Below are 23,764 nucleotides of genomic sequence, written 5' to 3' on the forward strand. Positions count from 1 at the left end.
GAGCAGCTCACCACCGGGCAGTTCAGCACCAAGCAGTTCGCCACCAGGCAATTCGCCACCAAGCAGTTTGCCACCAGGCAGTTCGCCACCAAGCAGTTCGCCACTAGGCAGTTCGCCACCAGGCAGTTCGCCACCAGGCAGTTCGCCACCAGAGAGCTCGCCACCAGGCAGTTCGCCCCCAGGCAGTTCTCCACCGAGTAGTTCGCCAGTAGGCAGTTCACCACCAAGCAACCCATCATAAGGCACGCCACCACCGGGTCAAATAACGAGGTACTTAGCCAAAAAAATTTACATCACAAAACATTGGTATGTGGCCGAAAACGGTTACATTAGGTTCCCTTTCATATATTCCACATGAACTTCTCACTACTAGAGGCCAAAAAATTACAACAGCCCACTATGCTTCAATTACTTATCTTTCTTAAATGGGTTTTGGTAAGAAAACTAATTTATTATTACTGCTATGGTTTTTTCTTTTTCTTTTTTGGTTATTGTATTGTTATTATTGTTGTCATTTAAAATCATGTGCAGCGCACATGTACATTTACTAGTCCTTTTAAAAAATTAGAATTGACTCTAAGGTTCTATTCGTTTTTTGGTAAGTTACTTACTCAGGTAAATGCATGTACCCAGGTAAGTATTTCCTAGGAAAGACTTACCCAAGTAAGTGCATTTACCCATGTTCTTTTATTTCCCATGTAAATAAGACAATGATCATTTTAGCCATAAAAATCCATTATTAAAAGGGGCATTTTTGTCCCATTCAAGTGTTGGCAACTTTCCTCCCAAGTGGGAAAGTTATTTACCCACCTAGGAGATGGGTATACCCAAGAAACTAAACTTTCTCTATTTCCCACATAAATCTGAAAAAAAAAAAAAAGAACATTGTTTCTTGGTCAATGGGAATCAAAATCCCATTGACCAACTTCCCCCCTCTCAAAATTCGAAAAAAGAATGCCCCCTAAGAATAAAACAGATGGGGCCTCAATTGTGAATTGCGTAATCTTCATTTCTCTCGACATCCCTACGTTTTGGGAGCAAAAAATAGTATTGACTATTTTGAAATTTATTGAACATGACATGTTTTCCCACTTATTTTTTTATTTGTCTTTCTAATTAAAAAAGGGTTTTGATTTTTGATTTTTAATTAAATTTTAATTATCCCACTCAATTTTGAATTAAAAATTCATGGAGTTTTGATTTGTCAAATCCTTTCCATATGTCTGTTTGGCATCACAGATTTTCTCTTAAAAGAATACTAGTAATGTGCACATGCTTTGCATGTCCCAATTTTTTATGATGATAATGATAGTATAATATGTTTTCAAAAATTTCAATAATTTTTTTACATTTATATCTCTATAAAAAATATTCTTATTTGTCACACTTATTGTCGTTTGATAGATGAATATTGGATATTAGAGATGTGCCCAAATGTTTTTCTATGATTTTTTTTGTATTTTTTTATGCTTTTGTGTGGTTTAATTTTTTTTTTAAATTTGTATTATTATTTAACAATGACATCAAGGATTAACACATTTTGATTCAAAAGTTTGAATTGCTAACTTACCATCAAACAATAAAACAATTCTGTTTTTGGGTTGGTTTTAAATTTGTATTTTATTTTTATCATCAATCGAGGTAATTATTTTTTGTCATACTTATTTTTCTTTAATATGGCTATTTAATATAGGATTCCATGAATGTTAATTAAAAGTCATACCTTAAATATAAGACTTAATGAGAGAAATTTGAATTGGGAGAAAAGTGGTTGTTCAAATTACATTTTTGTCCTTACAATTAGAGAATGGCCAAATTCAAAAATTTGGGTATTTTTGTCAAACAAAAGGTTCACACTCCCATTCACATTTTTAATCGTAGTATAGATTTAATTATGACAACAAGTGTTGACACATTTAACCCAAAAGATTAAGTTGTTGACCCACCACTAAAGCAAGAAAATAACTCCATTTTTGACCACCTAATGGGTGGTTCAGTTGGTACATTGGCTCATTCGTTCCAAGAGAGACTTGGGATTGATTCCAATGGTCACTAGGGTCGGAAGGAAATGGGTATGGGGGATTGATTGCCCCTTGTTGTGTGGCTCAATGAACCAAAGAAAAAAAATGTATTTTATTTATATCATCAATAAAAATAATTATTCTTTGTTACAATTATTTTTCTTTAATATGATTATTTAATATAGGATTCAATGAAAGAACGGGAATTAATACCCTAAATATAAGATTTAATGAGAAAAAATTGAATGAAGAGAAATGTAATAGTTCAAATTGCATTTTGTCCCTTCACAATTAGAGGGGGACCAATTTCAGAAATAAGAGTATTATAGTCAATAATAGGATTCCATGAATGTTATAGAAAGTTAATATCTTAAATATAAGACTTAAATATTTGAGTGAGAAGAAAAGTAATTGCTCAAATTATATTTTTGTCCTTAGAGAGGGACCGAATTCAAAAAATCAGATATTTCAATCAAACAAAAGTTCCACTTATTCACACTTTCAATATAGTAGTATGAATGCAATGTAATTAATCCTTTACTCTACACTTATGCTAGCGTGTGATGCACAAAAACGTTCCCAACATCTCTGGCTGTTTACCCACACCCACTTCTCCCACCATAAGGTAAAACCAAAGCCTCAGAGGTATTTCTATGGCCCTACTTTACCTATTTCAAGATGAATCCAAAGCAATATACCGAAGGCTGTTATCATAACAAAAATGGATTGCGTTTGAGGAGGTGCGGATTCAAACACGCAACCGCAAAATGTCTGGCTCTCCTCAAAACAAGATGACATGCCTGGGTGGGAAGCAACACAAACAGCAGGAAGGAAGGGACATTGAAGAAAAAAAAGGTGAGACGAATTATAGCTTATAAGATCAGAGTGCTTAAGAGTGTTGATTATTTAATGGTGACCCAGCAAGGAATATCGCTAGCTATTTCAAAATCAAAACTAGGACAAAAACCTTCTTGACAGGTCAGTCTTTATCATTATTAACAAATACGAATCAGTGCCTTTTCAAATCTCCCAAGTATCTTTGATATAAATAAACCAATTAAGAGATGGACGTGGATGGATTCCCCTGTTTTAGCAAGTGGCTACGATCCTTTCGATGTCTAATAACTCTTAGAAAAATGGAAAACAAGACCTCGCAATTTTGAAGGTGGGACCTGGGACGCGTAGCTATCGCCATCCTACACATCCTTGTTGAAAACTTGGGGATGCATTTTCAGTTTAACCGACCTGCAGAATACGACTATTTGTCTTTTTCCTGGAATAATTGGCGTTAGACGGAATTAACTACATCCATTAACCATAATCAACAAAGAGCGCAGGTGGATCACGGTCAAGACGCGTGTGCCTCTACCTCTAGGTGGATCACGGTCACTCCCATCCACATCAATGCCGTGATTAGATTAGATTTTGATTCGTTGAAGGCCATAAGACCTTCCAGGTTACCATCGACAACCCAATTTTCTGTTATAGGATCCCAACATGAGAAAATAGTATAAAATTAATTAAAAACAGAAAAATAAAATTATCTAAATACAAAAGTTATACAGTACAAAATACATAAAAAATACAGAAAATTTTCAAAAAATATAGAAAAATTAAACTATCTAAATAATTAATAATTAAGGAAACCAACATGAATAAAATTTAAAACCAACAGATTATTACATGACTGACATTGTTCGAGGGCCTTAGTAGAACAGTAGATCATCTTATATCCATAAAATGAGAATCTGAGACTGAATTCAATTAGCTTTACTCTGGAAATCCTCATCATCATCTCTAACTCCAAAAACTGCATGAAAAAGAACTAAGAGGTAATCCAATGCCAAGTGACAAAAGAAGGTGAATCACAGCATGTGTGCGGATGAGCTCAACAATGGTCACGATGACCAAGATTCTAATGCCAAGGACTAAGCGCTCAATTAAATCGGCAATGGCAACCAACGGGGCAGTGACAGGAAGTCAGGAAGCAACAGAAAATCAGCCAAGCTTGTAATTTGTATCATCGGAAGAACCAGAATATATCCAGTTTTGAAGTTGCCACCACTGCCGATAAGGTTCCAAACACCAAAGGTCTTTGCAAGAAGCTCAGAAAGATCATGGCCCAGACAGATCCTGAAAAATGGGTTCTTGGGGAAGCGTGGTAGGGGAGGGTAGGGGCTGTCGCCGCTTGATAGAGGCAGAAGCCAGGGCCACCGAAACTATCTACATCCAGTGTGTCGATTGAAAGAGGAGGGGAGACAACTCAAATGCCAGTGCAGAAAGAGTCGTGCCGTTCAAAGCTTCTAAGATCCATTGCTCGATTTTGCATGCTCTGCTCCCAAAATGCAGAGAGACTTGCGACGGCAGATCCGGGTTGGTTAGTCCGGAAAGTCATGGGAGAGGCAGGCTAAGTGAAATAATATACTGGAAACTACGCAAGTTTCTGATGGTTCGCACCGTGGCAGCTTCTGGGCTAATTGGGGCTGCAAATTTTCTGCGTTTTTGAGCTGGTCACCTCCGATAATGGTGGTGTGACTGTGACGGTGGGCTTGGGCTTGGTCACAGGTGATTGCCGTTGCAAGTGCTGCTGCAAGCCTGCAACTGTTATTGCCGCTAGAAACCCTCGCCCGCCGCTGCAAATCGGTCGTCGGACCTGTTACTACCGTAACTACTACTGCTGGACGGCTGGACCTGCTGCAAAATCAACGCTGGCCGCCGTAGATGAAACTGACCGCCGTCGCCGGTCGCCGTGAATCATCATCGTCGCTGTGTCGCCATCGAACGCCGTAGGTCGTGGTCGGTTGGGTGTGAGGGCTGAGAGGAGGGAAGGTTAGAACGAAAATGGGGGTCGTTCTAACCCTAAGCATTCGTAATATTTGAGGTCAGGGATACAGGAGTCACTTTATTTTTTGTTTTTTATTTTATTTAAATCAATGAAAATAAAAAATATAACCTACAAACCGCTGCCCGGGTCGAATGGTTTAGCGGTTCAACTGCCCGGGTCAACGGTTTTCTGACTTTTTCAATGGTTTTTAAGGAATTGCCAGTTTATAGTATAACCAGACCCAGGGGCCTGACCAATTACCGATTTTTCTGGTCCGACCCTCTGGTTCAATCCAGTTTTGAAAACCATGGTTCAAGGTGTCAACACAGGTCGATATGTTGCATACGCCAGTCTACGTTTTATTTTTTTTCATAACCGATTCAAAGGGATCAGTTTAAGTCTTAACTACCCTCTGAACCATGGTCTGACCCGATACAATTCCTATAAGGGCATATCAGGAAGCCATCGACATAATATGTATAAACCGATACAGATCGATGTGTCGATACCTTGAAACTTGATCTGCTCAAACACTACTTTAGTCTTTAGTATATGCTTGGCATCGATGCTGCAGATTATGTATGGATTGAAAGCACCATTTTTTGAGAAAACAGTGTTTTTTTTTTCTTGAAATTTGCTGCCAAGGTAAAACGTTGCTCCAAACCACACCTCGATTTCAAAGGTGTAACTTGGAGCACCGTTTTTTATGGAAAAACGATTCCAAATATATTAACGTTTCCTGGAGCACCGATTTTTTCGACGTAACGCTGATGTCTCACTGTTTTCTGGAGCAACGGCACCGATGCCAAACAGACACTTAATTCATGGACTGAACAAAAGGCATGAAAATTATGAAAATTTTCAGTACGTCTATTGAACTGTAATGATCTTGACAGCGTGCCAATTCCTGCAGTACTTGCCATCTGAATGGGTATTTATTTGTCCACAATTAGCCTGCTAGCAGACCTGGAAGGAATGCAAAGCTAGCATGATTACATTAATAGTTGTACAAAAACCCCTCCGCCGAAAAGAAAAAACAAAACAAAACAAAACCGAGTTATTGATAGGAGGGTTGCTGTGTATTGAAGTTCTGTACAGCAGATGATATGAAAGCCTGAAGGAAATTCTGTGCTGCATTCATCTTCTCAGAAGACCCATGGATCTCGACAACACACTCTGAACCACCAGCCAGGGGATCCTGCAGCTTCACTCTTGCCCCAGAAATCTGGATTTGAAAATTACAAAAAGAGAGACAAGAACCAACCAGGCATCAAAAATCTTGTTCAGCCACAAGCACACAACGCTCAGTAGTTTCTAGTGTTCAGAAACATTGTAGTTGTATAAAATGGAAACCTGTGGACTTAGTTTGAAAATAATTCAAAGAGAAAAAATCAAACGAATTATAACTGGTTGACCTAATCATAAAAGCTAACCCGCCATGCATATATTTAGAACAGCTTCAATGAACTACTTACATTTTGAGTAGACCAAGTATTAGGTTAAAGTTTTACCTCATGAATACTGGAAATGTTGCTTCCACCTGCTCCAAGAACAGATCCCACTGCGTTGTTTGGAATCTTAACTTCCATGGGGTTGTCAACATTTGGATATCTGGGGCAACAGAAAAGATTGGTGGGAATCTGAATAATACCATACGAATGATGATGTCAAGATGAATGAAGACTAAACTAGAAATGGTTACTGTACCCGGTAGGAGCAGGCTGAGCTTGATAATTTGGAGCTTCATATTCACCTCCAGCACCCTTCAAAATAGCACAGTTGAACTTTAGCAGTCAACTATTAATTTTTTATAAACAAGAAAAAGATACAAGGCCATACTCAAGTATATGGTAAGAGTAGTATTACAAAGATCAAACAAAAATGATACCTTCATATGGTCATATCCACCAGAGCTGCCAGCTCCTATTATACTGGAAGGTGGTGGGCCTGGTGGCCCTCTTACAGGGAAGTTTCCTGAAGGACCAAATCCCTGAAAAGGCCCCATTGAAGGTGGAGGTGGTGGCGGAGGAGGTTCTACAGCAGCATTTGAGCCCCGAAGGGTTCTGACTCTAAGTCTTGAAGCAATCTCCGACAGGGCATCTCTGGCAACACTATAATTTCCAGATATCTGTATGATCAAAAGCCAAAGCTATTTAAAAGAACCATAAATCATGAATTTGGAGGAGGGGGAATACTCTGAAGAAAGTACACATCACCTGGACAAGCTCTTCATCTGCAGATGCACACTTGGGCCTACCATCCTTGGATATAATACGTATATCTGCTTGTGTTCGCCTTCTCATCTCTGTAATTACATTACCTCCCTGTCCAAGGAGGCAACCAACCTTACTTGATGGAACAAGAAGCCTAGTTGTAATGATACCATTCTCAGACATTTCACTTGTTTTGCCCTGAAGCTGAAGAATTGCCTCAATAGATGGTGATCTTGGATTCCACAGGCCCTGAAACAGTTCAGTATATAAAGGCATTGCCAAAGTGTTTACAATCACAATATCAGTAGATATTGATTTAGCACCATAAACATTCTACAGCTTTACCAATTAACATGAAAGAATTATGTTGCAGAAATTTAATTACTTATGGAGATGGCAGGGATACCTCAAAAGAAGAGACAACAATTGCACGTTCATCAACATCTGGAAACGTATCATCAACTTGAATGTTAGCTCCCGTCTCCTTCTGCAACTGCTTTACATTACTACCACCCTTTCCAATCACCCCACCAATTTTACTAGATAAGCACAAAATTTTCATAGAAAACTCATCTGATGTTTCCCCAGCATTTCCAAAAGAACCCTGCATAAATCCAGACTGATTTCCATATCCCCCACCCCATGGCATTGGTGGTGTACCATGGGCTCCGTGGTGAGACCACATTGAGTTTCCTTGTGGCAGCATGGGACCACCTGGTGGATAAAAACCTGAGCCACCACCAGATTTGGGATAACTCATAGGAATGTCTTTACGTGGATTCTGGTACAAAAGTGTAGAAACTTCATAGAGAGCCCTCTTCGCCACAGCTGATGTTCCAGATATCTGAAAAGTGCCTTGCAAAATTAGAGTTTATTGGGGACGACAAAGACAATGCAAGACTCCCCAGAACCAAATCACCAATCTCCCGATGTCTGTGCATATTTACATATTTGCATAATAAAACATCAACCACAACTGAGCAGAAAACAGGATTCAATACAGAAGCATTTAAGAATAGATGAAGCCCAAGGAACTGTTACTCTTGTCATAATTAATGGAGATAGCAAAGGGACTACCGACTACCTCTAGGTAAACCTAATGGTTAGAAGAAATTCAATTGGGTGAATGGCAATCAAATTTGCACGTGTAAACAGAAAGAAGGCTTGAAGCCTTGAACTGATATCTATCTGTTTGATGGACAAGGCACTTGTAAGAAAATAGCTATATGGATTCATGAAAGAATCCTATATGCTCTGTAAAAGGACAATTGCTAGTACAATTGCTTGGAGTATGAATTGGAGTCAACCCCTAATTCGAAATCTTAAAAATCAAAGTGGACCACACCATGCAGTCTTCTTAACCATTCACTTTCACGAAGGAGGTAATATCATATGATTGGCAATAGGCCAATGTGTGAAGTCTTTCTTCCTGTTGTTTGGAATAGATGTTTCTGCTTTTAGGTTGCAAAGTTAGCAATCTGATTTTGATAGGAATTTCTACCATTCAAATCAGGGAAATTATATATGAATTTTCAAAATCTCAGACTGACAAGCATGAGAGCACAGGTTTGAGTCTGAGAAATCACCACCCTGTGCAAAAAATGCCGAAGGTTAGGACCATATCCAATCTACCCCTCCTAAGACCCCAGATAGCTGGGATCAACATTGGGTAATAGCCTTTGATATAGGAATTTTCAAAATAGTGTAAAACTTTCCTATTTAAGAGAACCATAGTACTTTTTGAGGAACTGAAGAGGTTGTTGACATGGGCATGATTGTTCCTTTAAACCCATAACGAAATGCATAAAAAACACACCTATTTAGAATAACAAACAAAGTTCCTATTAATGGGCAAATACCATTTACATTCAAAATAAAACCAATTCAAATATGAATTTAGCCAGCATATATCTCATCTCTACAAAGACGTTAATAATCTTCATTGTAGACCTTATCAAGTTGAAGTCATGAGGTTGCATGCAGTACATGGCCTAGGGGTCACATCAATGATAGAGCTGACCACCTTTTTTTATTTGCTAGCAGGATTCCAAGTCTCCAAAGAACAATAATAAACCAGATGACAAGGGCAGGAGAATTTGGATCCAAACCCCAAATTATCGAGTGACCACTATCATTGGTGATAATAATATGTCCTTCCTATAATAATGGATATTACTCCCACCAAATTATGTTTTTGAGGTAGATGCTGTATTTTCACTAATAATTACTTGATACACAAGGCTAAGGATATTAAGAACCAATGCTCTCTATGTGGACTTAAGAAGAATTGTGTCCTCAACCCCCTTCTTCACTGTGAATACTCATATAACATATGATCTTAAATTATTAACTTATTTGGGTATCAATCAATGATCCAGGAAACTTGTAAATGCTTACTGATTGCTGGATATTGAAAGGATTCAGATGAGGTCATACACTATGAAACCTAACTGCATTTGACATATGGAGGTTCCTTTAGAAAGAAACAATAGGAAGAAAGCACAAAGTATTGGTAAAGTGGAGAACCTAATCTTCCTTTAGTCCCCCATCTTGGGGAATCTAGAGTTTTGAGGTTTAGTAAACTTCACAAATCACAATAATTGGAAAGATGGTTATATTAATGGTAAATGCGTGTATTCATTGACCACTAACATAGTCACAAGAACAGTTGTGTATTGCCTCACATGTATTACCATATATTGACCACACAATCCCTTTATAGGGGTGTTCACGTTAAATGTCAAACCGACCAAACCGGCCCGACCCAACCCGAGTTGGTCAGTTTTTCAAAACCATCGATTGGTTTCGGTTTTGATGAGAAAATAAACTGACAACTCAGTTCGCTTTCAGTTTTCATACGTGAAAACCAAAATCAAACCGAACCGAACTGATCCTATATGTTTAAGTAATTATTAATTAGTCTCTACCCTATATGTTAAATTTTGAAATATTTTATTTGTGTTATGTTTGAACTTTGAAAAAAAATGGTTATTTATGATAAGAACTAAAAAGTAAAACCAATACAAATATAATACAATGGTACAATGTTTAATTCAGTTTTGTATAAATTTAAATATATATTGACAAAAAACTCAGTTTTGCATAAAAAACTAATCGACTTAAATATATATTTTGATTTTGCTTAAAAAATAAAAAGAAATAAACTTGAATATAAATCGATATTTAGAAATAGATATTTTAGTTTAAAATATATATAAAAGCCAACTAAACCGATAAACCGACCCAAACCAACCCTTCATGTTTGGGTCGGTTTTGCTTCAGGGTCGGTTGGTTTCAGTTTTTGTCAATAAGTAAACTGACTAGGTCGGACCGGTTGAAGAAAATGACTCAAACCGACCCAACCCGACCCATGAACACCCCTATCCCTTTATTTTGGTTTGGTAGAAATAAGAGAGGAGACACAGAAAGTTGTACCTTAAGGCTATGTGAAGCCTTGTCTTTTGTACCAGAAACAATTTGTGATCCTGGGACTAGACTTCTTCATTAGCCGGACTCAGGCTTGGCTTTTGCCAAATTTTGAATGGGCCCTGCCCGAAGCCCAAGCCCGATACAGTGTAAAGTCAGGCCCCCACACCATGCTAAAACAGGAAATAATTCAAAACTAAATTTGGCTTTTCTATAAGGTTGGCTAAATGAAACTCCTACTAACCAACCACATTCATATTTGAAAGGCTAAGGAGGCCAACTCAGCCATATATTCCTCATAAAAGATTGCATGTTGAGTCCTACCAAGGAAAACCAATGGAACTGAACATTGTTATAGGATCAGTTAGTTTCGTACTTAAGTTATCACGGTAAGTCCACTTCAACTAGAAGTAGTTTCTGTTTTTAGTTTCTTTATACAGTCATTTTAGAAGTGGGAAATCCATGTATGTACACATGTATGAATGTTTTGAATCATTCAGAGAACTCTAACTGACCCAGGAATTTTAGACATGACAACATTGATTGGGGCCCAAAAAGATCTCATAGGTCAGTCTTAGCCACTTGTCCCCGTGAGTGGTAACATGTAAATACGGACGATGTTCCCAATGTACAGCTGTAGTGTCCTATGGGAGAATCTCTGAATCCTAAGTCTTAAGCACTTGTCTAAGAATAGCCCTTTTATATAGGCAGTATCAATTGCAACCTTGAAAGGCCAATGTTACTCAAGGAAAATGCTAATACAAGATCTGGAGTGACTGATTTTGGACAGTGGGAGTGGACATTTAGCTGATGTGAAGTGACCACCTATCAAATGGACAATTTGAGTCAGCCACAACATCCCTCAATAGAAATAGGCTAGGCTAGGTCGTGAACAGAATCGCCCTACTTGACCCATTATATATACAAACAGTCCTTATAGAATTATTGGATAATCTATTGAGTTCCAACTTAGGTTTAATTTTTTTATAGTAAAAACAAAATTATTTAAAACAATAAAACTAAAATGTAGGAAGTAGTTTCACCACTTGTTCTTAAATAAAAAGCACATCCAAGGAAATAAACTCTTACCAGATCTTCATGTAGAAGTATAACCTCACATGCATTGATTCTCAAGTGTTACTACCTTCCAAAAAGAAGCCCCCACTTTAGGTGTTTTAAAGGGCATGCCTAAGTGCATAGGAGAAGAAAAATAGTCCTAAGAAATGAGAGGACTGATTTAAAAGTTGTGAAAAAGTGTTAGATATCAGCAGTAAAGAGAAAAGGAGAGGAGAGGAGGAGAAGAAGAAGAAGAAGCTGGCGGCAATAGGGTTTAGAGAGGTCAATCGAATGTTTTCTTTCTTCCCTAATCCTTTTCATTAAAACATAATTTACAAAGTTTTGGTATTTACAGTGAGGCCGTTAATTGGGCGATTAACTTAATTAACCATAACATAAAGAAGTATAAAAAGGCCCATTAACAAAATGAACAGAAACATAAACAAATAAAAGCATCCTATGGGCCATTAGGCCCATTCTCTCTACAATAGGCAAAGCACATTTTTAGTTAGCCCTGAACCTAAGCACAGACCCCTTCAAACGGTACATGCCTAGTGTGCCTTGCACCTCAGCCTAGGTGCACACCTTTTCTAAATACTCATTTTTATTGTATTTTTATAGAACCTTATGTGTCGTACACCGTTGTAATGGTTTATCAACTTCTTAAATACCTTTTATTGATGTTTGTACCTTTTTCTTGAGAAAAATAAGGTGTAGTATTTTTTTTTAAGAGGTAAAGTAAATTAGTAAGTCATTAATAAAATATCAAAAACACACATGTTTAACTAGAGGCTGTACAATAATAATGGTCCATTAACCTTTGAAATAAACAAAAATAAAATCCTTTTAAATACCCAACACCTTAGTTCTTGTAAATAGGATCATGAATAACAAAATTTCCAGCATAGAAGAAACAAGAATACAACTATTATCTGATCCTTAATCCTAAAAAAATCAGCTGCAACTAGAATCATGAAATCAACCCTTTTTACATACAGGCCAAAAATTTAGGTTGGGCACAACCCAAAACCCTCACATGAACTTGACTTGTTTAGGCTTACCTCAAGGGGCCTTTACAGAGGTGGAGAGCCAATCTCCTAGAATTAGTAAAGCATTTTTAGGCCTGCAACTCACCCAAACCTAAGCACAAGTCACAACCCCTTTCAAAAGGTATGTGCCTAGTGTACACCCAGGCTAGCATGTCATGTGCATCAGCCTAGGTGCAAACCTTTTTCAAATACTCATTTTTATTATATTTTTGTAGAATCTTATGTGTTTATACCATTGTAATGGTTTCTCAACCTCTGATTTACTTTTTATTGCTGTTTGTACAATAATAATGATCTATTGACCTTTCAAATAAACGAAAAACAAAGATCTTTTAAATACCTGAAGCCTTAGTTTTTGCAAATAGGATCTTGAATAGAAAGATTTCCACTATAGAAGCAACAACAATACAACCATTATCTGATCCCTAATCCTTAAATATAATGAGCTGTGACAGGAATAAAAAAACCAACCTTTTTCATATTCAGGCCAAAAATGTAGATCTGGGACTCTGTGCACTACCCAAACCCCCACATGGACTAGACATGTTTGGGCCTGCCTCAACCTTTACATAGGTGGAGAGTCGTTCTCCTAGAATTAGGAATGCAAGATGTTTACTAACACACTAGCTATTTTAAGCAATGCAACTAGGAGATAAATAAATACATTGAAAGTTTAACATGCTTAAATTGTTGTTGAATGAATAAATGCTTCACTGCTGACAAAAAAAAAATGAATGAATGCACTTGTCAAAAAAAAAAACAACTGTTGAATGTTTGAAGCACTTCAGTACAACCCACATATGTTTGTTTTCGCTTCCACATTTTCATTTTGAATATGTTTATATGTGACACTAATTTATTTTAATTTGAGCCAATAGACTTTTTAAAACATTATTTTTTTTTAATCCAGGTTTGCATTTTTAATACATTAATATTATTTTCTAAATTTCTAATAAGGCACACATCTCGCCTTACACTTGCACCTTGTGCCTTGGCCACTAGAAGGTCCTTGTGTTTTAAAAAACTTAAGTATGTGGTTCAGAAAAGAACGAAGGCTTCGATGTAGGAGGTTAAAGGCAGTAAACACTGCCCTTCTAGGCAAGTGGTTTTGGAGGTTCAATAAGCAGACAGAGAACATTTAGAAGCAATTGATCACCTCGAAATAAGGCACAAAGAACAGGAATTGGGATCCAAGCTAAGCTAACTTTTAACTCTTTTCTAATATAATAAAATTCTTTTGCTGATAAAAAAAAAAAAAAAAAAAAAAAAGAAATGTATGATGCAAAACCTTGGAGATGATGCTATTATACAACTCTGCCTCTACGCAAATGTCACAAATAATTGGGATATATCAATAGGGAATCTAGGCAGTCATTGTCATGCAACCTAGAAGGGAAATTAAAATTAAAAAAAAAATAATAATGTGCTTCATTAGTCAACTCAGATACCACAACTATAATACTTGTGTGCATGTGACATGTGTACAGAAGAAAACCAGCAAACATGCCAAAGGGGAATTTACCTGCACTAATTCATCAGTGCTCATAGCACATGCTGGAAGGTGCTCTGCAGGCAGGATACGAATGTTAGCATTAGTATCAGTTCGCAATTTCTGAATGATGGTTCCACCTTTACCTAGAAGACACCCAACTTGATTGTTTGGAACAAGAAGCCGTGCAGTGACTACATCATTTTCATCATTATCTTCAAATGTGGCACCACCAAATAACTCATCCTCCTCAGCAATCCTCTCATGAACTTTCAATAGAGCATCCTGGGCAGGACAATGTGGCTGCATGAGCTCATGTTCTTTCTCAGTGAGAACACCATCATCCTCAGTATCTTCACTAGTATTGTATCTCCTAGGCTTTCTTGTAGCAGAGCTAAAAATCATTATTACTCTCTCATCTGTGCCAGGAACAGATTCAGCAACCCTGATCTTTGCACGGGTCTCATCTCTCAGGGCATTGATTATGCTGCCACCTGTGCCAATAACACTACCAATCTTTCTACTTGGACAAAGAATACGGTAGACAGAGTCTGCAGAACCGGGATTCCCAGCATTTTGATCATAGTTGAAACTTTGGTTAAAGTTCTGCCTTTTGCTCTTTTTGTAGCCCTTTTTCTTTTTAAATTGAGCATGAGGACGTTTTTTGAAAGAACCTGCTTTGCTTTTGTCCATATTGCTAAAGGAAAAGCCCTATAGCTTATGATATTATAACAAGCAAACAGAAAAAAGTGTGGTAATCAGAACATACTCTGAAACACAACTCAGGACTCATCAATACACTAAATAAATATGACTCAATTGATTCACTGCAATCATTTAAGATGTAATGTTAAATTAGTGGAAGATGAAACTGTTGGAATTGACTAAAAAATAAAGCTAGTTACAGAAAGTGGCTATTAGTGCATGGTAACCATAAAGTTAGTTACAGAAAGTGGCTATTAGTGCATAGTAACCATAAAGTTAGTTACAGAAAGTGGCTATTAGTGCATGGTAACCACAAAGTCAGTTATAAAAAAGTGTGGCCATCTTGTATCTTCTTCTTCTTCTGCAATTTTAATGAAAAATCTCACTCTGGAGTGTGTGCTCTTCCCATGGACGTAGCAGGATTTTCTCCGAACCACGTAAAGTCTTGTGTCTTCATCTCTATTTGCTTGAATTTTTGTTTACTTTGCCATTTTGTGTGTTCTCCATTTTTCTTCACGGGTTGATTTAGGATACGTGATCCAACGCTTCTACACCAACGAATGGTATCAGAGCAAGGTTATTAAACCTATGAAGTACTTACGATGGTGAAGATGTCAACTATAAAGTTCGAAGTGGAGAAATTTGATGGCAAGATGAATTTTGGGTTGTGGCAAAAGAGGGTGAAGGGAATTATGGTACAACAAGGTCTTCACAAGGCTCTCCTTGGAAAGGAGAAGGCAAAGAAGATGACAAGTGATGAGTGGGCTGAATTAGATCTGAAGGCATTGAGTATGATTCAATTATACTTGGCAAATGAAGTGATGTACAACGTACTTGATGAGGAAACCACCACTGACTTGTGGACAAAGTTGGAGAAATTGTATATGACAAAATCTCTCACCAATAAGTTGTACCTGAAGAGGCAATTATACAATTTGCGTATGGCCAATGGAACCAATTTATTGGATCATTTGAATACATTTAATCAGTTGATTGTGCAACTTCTCAATGTAGATGTGAAGACTGGTGAAGAAGATAAGGCGATTCTTCTCCTCTCATCTCTCCTAGAATCGCATGTTCATTTGGTGACAACCATCTTGTATGGAAAGGATACGTTGGTGATGGATGAGGTCACAAGTACTTTGCTTTCAAACGAGATGTAGCGAAAGCCTTCTTTAAGTGATAGTGAAAGTTTAACTGCAAAGGAGTCGGGTTATGAACGGGGCAAATCTAAAGAAAGGGGAGATAAAAAGAACAGACGCAGATCAAAATCCAAATTGAACAAAAACACAATGCAAGTGGTGCAAGAAAGATGGTCACTGGCTAATGGATTGCAAGAAATTTGTAGAGGCTCAAAAGATGAAAAGCAAAGTTGCAGACGAGGTAAATGTTGCTTCCGATACAGAGAATGATGGAGATCTTCTTACGGTCTCCTCGGGTATGGATCCATTGGATACTTGGATACTTGATTTTGGATGTTCTTATCATATGTGTCCTTATAGAGATTGGTTTTCTACATACGAGTCACATGTTGGCGGCACAGTTCTTATGGGAAATAATGCCGAGTGTAAAATTGTTGGGATTGGGACAATTAAAATCAAGATGTTTGATGGGATTGTTAGAATATTAACGAATGTTAGACATGTCCCAGATCTTAAAAAAAGTTTAGTTTCACTTGGTGCTTTAGATGATCTTGGGTGTACATATAGTGGGACTAATGGAGTCATAAAAGTTAAAAGGGGTGCTATGGTTGTCATAAAAGGAGACAAAAAATTATCATTATATAGGTTAATTGGAAAAACTATCATTGGGGATGCAGTTGTCACATCCACTTTAGATGATGACTCTAGTCAATTATGGCACTTGAGATTGGCACACATTAGCGAGAAAGGCATGGTAGAACTGCACAAAAAGAAATTACTTGATGGTGTTAAAAACCTTGCAAATTAGATTTCTACAAATATTGTATTTTTGGAAAGCAATGCAGAGTTAGTTTTACAACATCTACTAAAAGAAGCAAGGAGATTCTTGAGTATGTGCATGCAGATACATGGGGTTCATCGCCAATGACTTCTAGTGGTGGAGCACGATAATTTGTTAGCTTTGTTGATGATTATTCTAGAAGGTTTGGGTGCACTTCATGAACAAGCTTTTGAGAAGTTCAAGATTTGGAAGGCAAAAGTGGAGAAGCAAACCAAAAAGCAAATAAAATACCTACGGACAGATAATGGTGGAGAGTTTACCTCTATAGAGTTTCAGAAATTTTGTGCAACAAAAAGGATTACTCGACATCTTACTACTCTAGGCACACCACAACAGAACGGGGTAACAGAAAGAATGAGCAGGACACTACTAGAGAAGGCAAGGTGCATGAGAATCTTTGCAGATTTACCAAAGCAGTTTTGGGCCGAGGCAGTTAATATGGCATGTTATGTGGCAAACAGATTACCTTCCAAAGCATTTGGGACTCAAGACAACAGAAGAGGTAATGGACTGATAATTCTATTGATTACTCAAATTTGAGAATTTTTGGATGCCCTTGTTATGTCTTGTTGCGAGATAAAGAGAAGAAAAAGCTGGATGCCAAGTCAAAACCTTGCATTTTTCTGGGATACAATGAAGGGGTGAAAGGATTTAGACTTGGGAATCCTAACACCAAGAAGGTTGAGATAAGCAAAGATGTTGTATTTGATGAAGCTTCTATGTTGAAGAAAAATCAACAGCAAATCCGAGATGGTGAAAAGAGCAGTACCTCAATTCAAGTAGAGCTAAGTGAGGAAGAGAAAATGGGTAGTGAACCAGTCGCTACAAATTCTTCTCATCAAAGCCAAGAAGTTGCACAATCCCAAGAGGAACCACCATATTTCATTGCTGCAGGCAGGGCTAAAAGGAACATCAAGAGACCAGTCAAATTTAATGATACAGTTGCATAAGCATTAACAGCTAATTGTGATGATCCAATGACCTACAAGGAGGCAATGAAAGATAAGAACAGCTCACTATGGATGGGTGCTATGAAAGAGGAGATGACCTCTCTTTGGAAGTTAGTAGAAATGCCTAAGGGTAAAGAAGGCCATTGGGTGCAAGTGAGTGTATAGAAAGAAAGAGGCCTCATCTGCAAGCAAACCAGTTAGGTGCAAGGCAAGGTTAGTAGTGAAAGGATATGCACGAAAGGAATGAGTGGGCTTCAATGAGATTTTTTCTCCTGTAATGAAGCATTGTTCCATTAGAATCATGTTGACGATGGTAGCTATGTAGGATATGGAGCTGGAGCAGCTTGATGTGAAGACAGCTTTCCTCCACGGGAGCTTAGAAGAGGAAATTTACATGATGCAGCCCGATGGGTTTGTCGAGAAAGGTAAAGAACAATTGGTATGCAAGTTCAATAGGTCACTCTATGGCCTTAAGCAAGCACCGAGGCAATGGTACAAGCGCTTTGACACTTTTATGACTTCACATAGCTACATCACAAGTAAGTACGACAGTTGTGTTTATTTTTGTTTCCTTCATAATGACTCCATTATACTACTAATGCTTTATGTCGATGACATGTTTATTGTTTGTAAGAGTTTGCATGAGATTGCTAAGTTAAAGTAGGAATAGAGCATGGAATTTGAGATGAAAGATTTAGGTGGAGCAAAGAAAATCTTGGGTATGGAAATTCAAAGAGACAGGCGCAATCAGAAGTCATGATTGACCCAAAAAAGGTATATTGAGAAGCTATTGACCAAATTCAATATGAAGGAGGCTAAGGTAGTGAACACACCACTAGTTCAGCACTTCAGACTATCTCTTCAACATTGTCCAAAGACAAAGGAAGAACGTGAGGAAATGATACATATACCATATGCCAGTACAATTGGATGTCTTATGTATGCTATGGTATGCACCAGAGCGGACTTATCTCAAATAGTTGGTGTTGTGAGAATATTTATGGCTAATTCGGGGAAGGAGCAATGGAATGTTGTAAAGTGGATTATGTGCCACTTGAACGGTACCCAAGATATAGGTTTAGAATGGTTTGAAAGGAAACAAAGTGGTTGAGTATGTAGATTTTGATTTTGCATATGACATTGACAAAAGAAAGTCTACTACGGGATATATTTTCACTCTTGGTCAGGGTCCTATTAGTTGGAGATCTACATTACAAGATATAATGGCTCTGTCTACTATAGAAGCAGAGTACATGGTAGCAATAGAGGCAACCAAGGAAGTTGTATGTTTGAGAAGATTGGTTCAAGAGCTTGGAATTGATCAGAAGAACATTTGTGTTCACTGTGACAGTCAGAGTGCTATATGTCTTGCAAAGGATCTAGTATACCACGCAAGGACTAAGCACATAGGGGTGTGGTATCAAAGGCTCAGAGATTTTGTAGCAAATGGCGACATTCAGTTCGAGAAGATTTCTTCCCAGATGAACATAACAGACATGATGACCAAGCCATTGCCAAGGAAGAGATTCAGCCATTGCCTGAAGCTTCCAAACATACAACGGTGCTAAGTTGTGAAGGCCCCAAGAAGAGGGGGTATTCTAGAGAGAGAAATGGAGCAAGGTGAAGAAGAGAGTTGAAATTTTTTTTGAGTCAAGGTGGAGAATGTTGGAATTGACTCAAAAATAAAGTTAGTTACAGAAAGTGGCTATTAGTGCATGGTAACCATAAAGTTAGTTATAGAAAGTGGCTATTAGTGCATGGTAATCACAAAGTCAGTTATAAAAAAGTGTGGCTATCTTGTATTTTCTTCTTCTTCTTCTACAATATTAATGAAAGATATCTATCTGGAGTGTGTGCTCTTCCCGTGGACATAGGACTTTCTCCGAACTATGTAAATTCTTGTGTCTTCATCTCTATTTGCTTGAATTTTTGTTTACTTTGCCATTTTGTGTGTTCTCCATTTTTCTTCACAGGTTGACTCGGGATAAGTGATCCAATGCTTCTACACCAACAGAAACAAGACAAGAAACATAGAGAACAATAGTTTTCAAACTGAAGCTTCTAGCACAGTCCAAAAAGAAGCTAAAGACGATGAAATTAAGTGGAATGATCTTCACTTCACCATCCTATTCAAAAACCAGTAACATATTAAGCTTCCAAAGGACATGCGCATCACATGAGGAATATTAAATCGGTTCTCCTTCAAAATTATAAGTATTGAAACTTTGAAGCCCATGCAAAACTAAGCCCGCACTTATTACCAGATAGAATTACGAAATCTACAATTTTGATGATCAAGCATAGTAAGACTATCGTAAATCCTAGGAACAAAGTAAAGAGAGCTAAGGAGAATCTAAACTCGTATACAAACCCTATGTTCCTAAAGTTTACAGAAACACATTAGGCTGCTACCTTACGCAAACATACAAAAAGAAAACGCATTGACACAAAGATATCCAAAAAGAGTCACGGGAGGGTCCTGTCCTGCATGTGTGCAAAGATATCCAAATTGTGAGCAATGCGCAGTTTGCAAACCTTGCTAGTTAATGGCCTAATGAAATAACTCCTTTATTCATTTCCTTTTTTATTTTTTCTTTCAATTTTCAAGGGTTTCGAAATGTGAAACCAAGATTGAACCCGATACTAAAATAAATCAATTATCAATTTGAGCTTCAATGGAGAATTCCAATTTGATTCCTTCAATTTCTCATAAACAGTATGGGAGCAAGATTTTAACTTCTCTGCAAACCTCTCGAATAACGATGAGACGAACTCATCCAAGAGACAACAAGCTCAAAATTTTACAAGAAGGGAAAAATGAAGAAGAAGAAGAAGACGGAGAAGAAAGAAATTGCAGAAGGAGAAGGTGAAGAGGTATACCGGAATTATGGAGAAGATTACTTGGCGGTAAGCATGGAGGGAAAACACGAGCACGCAGTCTCTCTCCACCTGTAGAACGCATTTAGGGCTTTCGGTGTTCCTTTTTCGGCCTTGCTTCACTTGTGGATTGTTGGAGTAATCATAGGTGGACAGTAGACTCTAAGAACGGTCTGTTGTTTACACGACTTCACATCTGGGTCCTTCGAGACCGGAACATAGTTACACAGGTTACACAGGGGGTTCGGCACAGGACCCAGACCTGAAGTTCGAATCAACTGCCAACACACGATGTCAATAACGTCCCAACCAACCATTAAAGCCGTACATCAAGAACATCTCTTGAACGACAAGCGAGATGTCCATGTTCCCTAATGTGCGGCTGCAGTTGTTTTTCGGTACATTTTTTAAGCAGATCCCTACCTTGATCTGACAGCATCCCCACTCTATCGCGGCTCACAACATTTCAATCCAATGGCTTTCAATCTTGTTTTGGGACCCAATCATGGGATCAGAAGGAGGATTCAAGACTACGGAGCACACAGACCATAACGACTAGTTGGGCCTCACTTAAAAGTTTTGGTGGGCCAGGTCTGTTGGACCTAAAGTATTAAAAAAGGCAAATATCTTAAACCACCTTATAGTTTAAGCAAATTGACTTACTATACTTTTTTTGTTTAATTATTATTTTATACTATCCTTACTGTTTTTGATAATTGTCTAAAACCTCCTCATCATTAATATTTCATCATAAATCATTCATATGTGACATTAGGTGACTGTTCTAATTTTAAAAATCTCTAATTTATCCTTTTATGATCAAAAATACTCTTTTCATTTGGGCAAGATGATTTTGCCATAAAATATTCTTATTGTTGAACCAATCACTTGTATCAACACAAGAGGGAGCGAGTTGATGTTGGTAAAAAAACATAGCAGTAGTTCTGTGAAACTTAGCATAAGAAAGTAGGAGCAGAATGCATATCAAGGGTCAAATGTCTTCTTTTTCGTTTGTTGTCACCTTTAGACACCACAATGTCTGCCTGAATCGATAACACCGGCATCTCCAACAGCCTCTCTCTCTCCCCCCTTGTTAGCCATGCCAGCATGCCATCTTTCCATATGAAAATAGCTACTACTTTCGATCAATCTCCGCCAGTGGAGTTTAGAGAGAGGAGAGCTTTCCCGATGGTGCAGTGGAGTTTAGAGAGAGGAGAGCTGATTCATAAGCTTGTAAAACATTAAAAGCCTCATTCACATACTCACTTTTAGTGCGAGAAATGGTTTTATTGTGTTGAGGGGTATGTTTCAGCTAGAGTTGGGGTTGTTTTTCATTGCAACTTTTACTGGATGAGGGATTGGTTGGAAACCCTGGATGAGGAGGAGGAGGTAGAAGAGATGAACAACACATCGGTGTTGACAACAATTGTAGTCGTTCACGGTGTTGCAGTGGCAAGAGCTCGAACATCAAGCTTTGATCTTTAAGTATTTAATGGTGGGACTGTCTGTCCTTCCTGAGCTCGTGCATCCTATCTGGAAGATCTCGTAGCCCATTTGTCGACATTTCGAACACCCTCAAAGTGTACTAGTGACCCCACCCTAGATGAGACACCTTCAATAGGCCCCCGGACATTGATACAGTATCCGTTGTAGTAGTTGAACAAAACTCTCCGCTTGCGTGTGATGAGGGCCTACCAAAGAATACTACTAAATGCTTCATCTTGCCATTGTCAATCTGAATCATGGGAACGTCAAGTGGCACCGACCTTTGATCCGGAGTAGCAACATGGACGATCTCTTGGATCTCCTCAGAGATGACAAGGGTGTGGTTGGATGCGGAGAGCTTCGGCTTGGGAGATCTCTATGGCAACGAGACGTGGTGAGAAGAGAAAGTAGATCAGATCTCGTGGTGCAGCCTGATTCAAATCAAACACCAGTCTTGGCTTGGCAGCAGATCAGATCTCGCCTGGTTTACTGATGCGTATAGCATATGATTGATACATCTTAAAGAATGGTGCAGTAGATCACATCTCATCTGGTTTACTAGTGCATGTAATTGATACATCTTAAAGAATGGCACAAGTCCGTCGATGAACATAGGCCCTACACCAGGAGAGGAAGATGGAAGGAAAGAGGGGAGGGAAAATTTTTCATCAGTTGAATTTTATTTTGAAAATTTGAGGAATAGTAAAGAGAAAATTCAACATTTTATTTCTTTTCATTTGCACTTAACGACGATGTCAATTTTCAAAAACAATAGGGATACTTTAAGACAATATATAAATAGTAAAGGTAGAGTTAATCAATTAGCTAAACCATAAGGGTAGTTTAAAAAATTTGCCCTTAAAAAATAGGGAAAAGTACGAGCAGACCCATTGTAGAAATCTGAACACCAAGCCAGCTCATACAAAATTTACAATTACTCTCTAATTCAACTTTTAAAATTATAAGACCGATTCCCACGCCATGTAAGCATCACACTTCTACCTAAGCTTTTCATGTGACGTGGCATTACAACTCGGATTACATGCCACAATAACATTTATTTAAAATTTTATTTTGAAATTTACCCTTAAATTGTAAAGACTAAAATGACCCTCTTAGGGCCCACGACCATTGTTCTCTCCCGCCCTCCCTGTTCTCTCTCTTTCGTTCTCTCACACTCGCAACTCTCTTCTCTTCGACTGCAGACAACTAAACTTCGGTTGCTCTCCCTCTCTCCTATTCTCCCTCCTCGCTCTCACTCTATAACTCTCTCCCATTCTCCCTCTGTCTCGCCCCCATTTTCTCTCTCTCTCTCTCTCCCGGTCTCCCTCCCCCTCTATCACTCTCTTGCTCTCCCTCTGTCTCGTTCTCCCTCTCCCTCTGTCGCCCCCACTTTCTCCCGTTCTCCCCCCCCCCAGTCTTGCTCCCCCTTTGTGGCGCCCTCACCCTCTCCCTTTATCAGTCTCTCCCGTTCTCCCTCTGTCTCACCGCCATTCTCTCTCTCTCTCTCTCTCTCTCTCTCTCTCTCTCTCTCTCTCTCCCGGTCTCCTTCTCCTGCTCTCCCTCTGTCTCGTTCTCCCTCTCTTCTGTTCTCCCTCCTCGCTCTCACTCTATAACTCTCTCCCGTTCTCCCTCTGTCTTGCCCCCATTCTCTCTCTCTCTCTCCCAGCTTCCCTCCCCATCTAT

General features: G+C 38.4%; 1 protein-coding gene across 3 annotated transcripts; it reads right to left on the reverse strand.

Moving 5' to 3' along the window:
- Positions 1 to 5,694: 5,694 nt before the first annotated feature.
- LOC148854824 (KH domain-containing protein At4g18375-like) lies at positions 5,695 to 21,002 on the reverse strand. 3 transcript variants are annotated; one of them, XM_088983756.1, is made up of 9 exons: positions 20,597 to 21,002; positions 14,225 to 14,789; positions 14,112 to 14,155; positions 7,465 to 7,902; positions 7,062 to 7,307; positions 6,734 to 6,973; positions 6,553 to 6,608; positions 6,357 to 6,456; positions 5,695 to 6,070 (listed from the first exon to the last, which is right to left on the reverse strand). In XM_088983756.1, exons 2-9 carry the CDS (start codon positions 14,769 to 14,771, stop codon positions 5,903 to 5,905), a joined length of 1,839 nt encoding a protein of 612 aa, XP_088839882.1. In that variant the 5' UTR covers positions 14,772 to 14,789; positions 20,597 to 21,002; the 3' UTR covers positions 5,695 to 5,902. The 3 variants fall into 3 exon arrangements, with proteins under 3 accessions (XP_088839882.1, XP_088839881.1, XP_088839880.1); XM_088983755.1 differs by adding an exon at positions 17,536 to 17,666 and having other exon boundaries at positions 14,112 to 14,789; positions 20,597 to 20,727; XM_088983754.1 differs by having other exon boundaries at positions 14,112 to 14,789.
- Positions 21,003 to 23,764: the final 2,762 nt, after the last annotated feature.

The sequence above is a fragment of the Nelumbo lutea genome, chromosome 4 (genome assembly GCF_056320005.1).
Source record: "Nelumbo lutea isolate HS-2025 chromosome 4, American lotus-T2T, whole genome shotgun sequence".
In the NCBI taxonomy this organism is placed as follows: Eukaryota; Viridiplantae; Streptophyta; class Magnoliopsida; order Proteales; family Nelumbonaceae; genus Nelumbo; species Nelumbo lutea.

Coding starts and splice junctions, on each gene's coding strand:
- LOC148854824 (XM_088983754.1), bottom strand. CDS start 14,771: ATGGACAAAAGCAAAGCAGGTTCTTTCAAAAAACGTCCTCATGCTCAA. Junction 7,308..7,464: donor TTGTTGTCTCTTCTTTTGAG/GTATCCCTGCCA, acceptor GAACTGTTTCAG/GGCCTGTGGAATCCAAGATC. Junction 6,457..6,552: donor GCTCAGCCTGCTCCTACCGG/GTACAGTAACCA, acceptor CTGTTGCCCCAG/ATATCCAAATGTTGACAACC.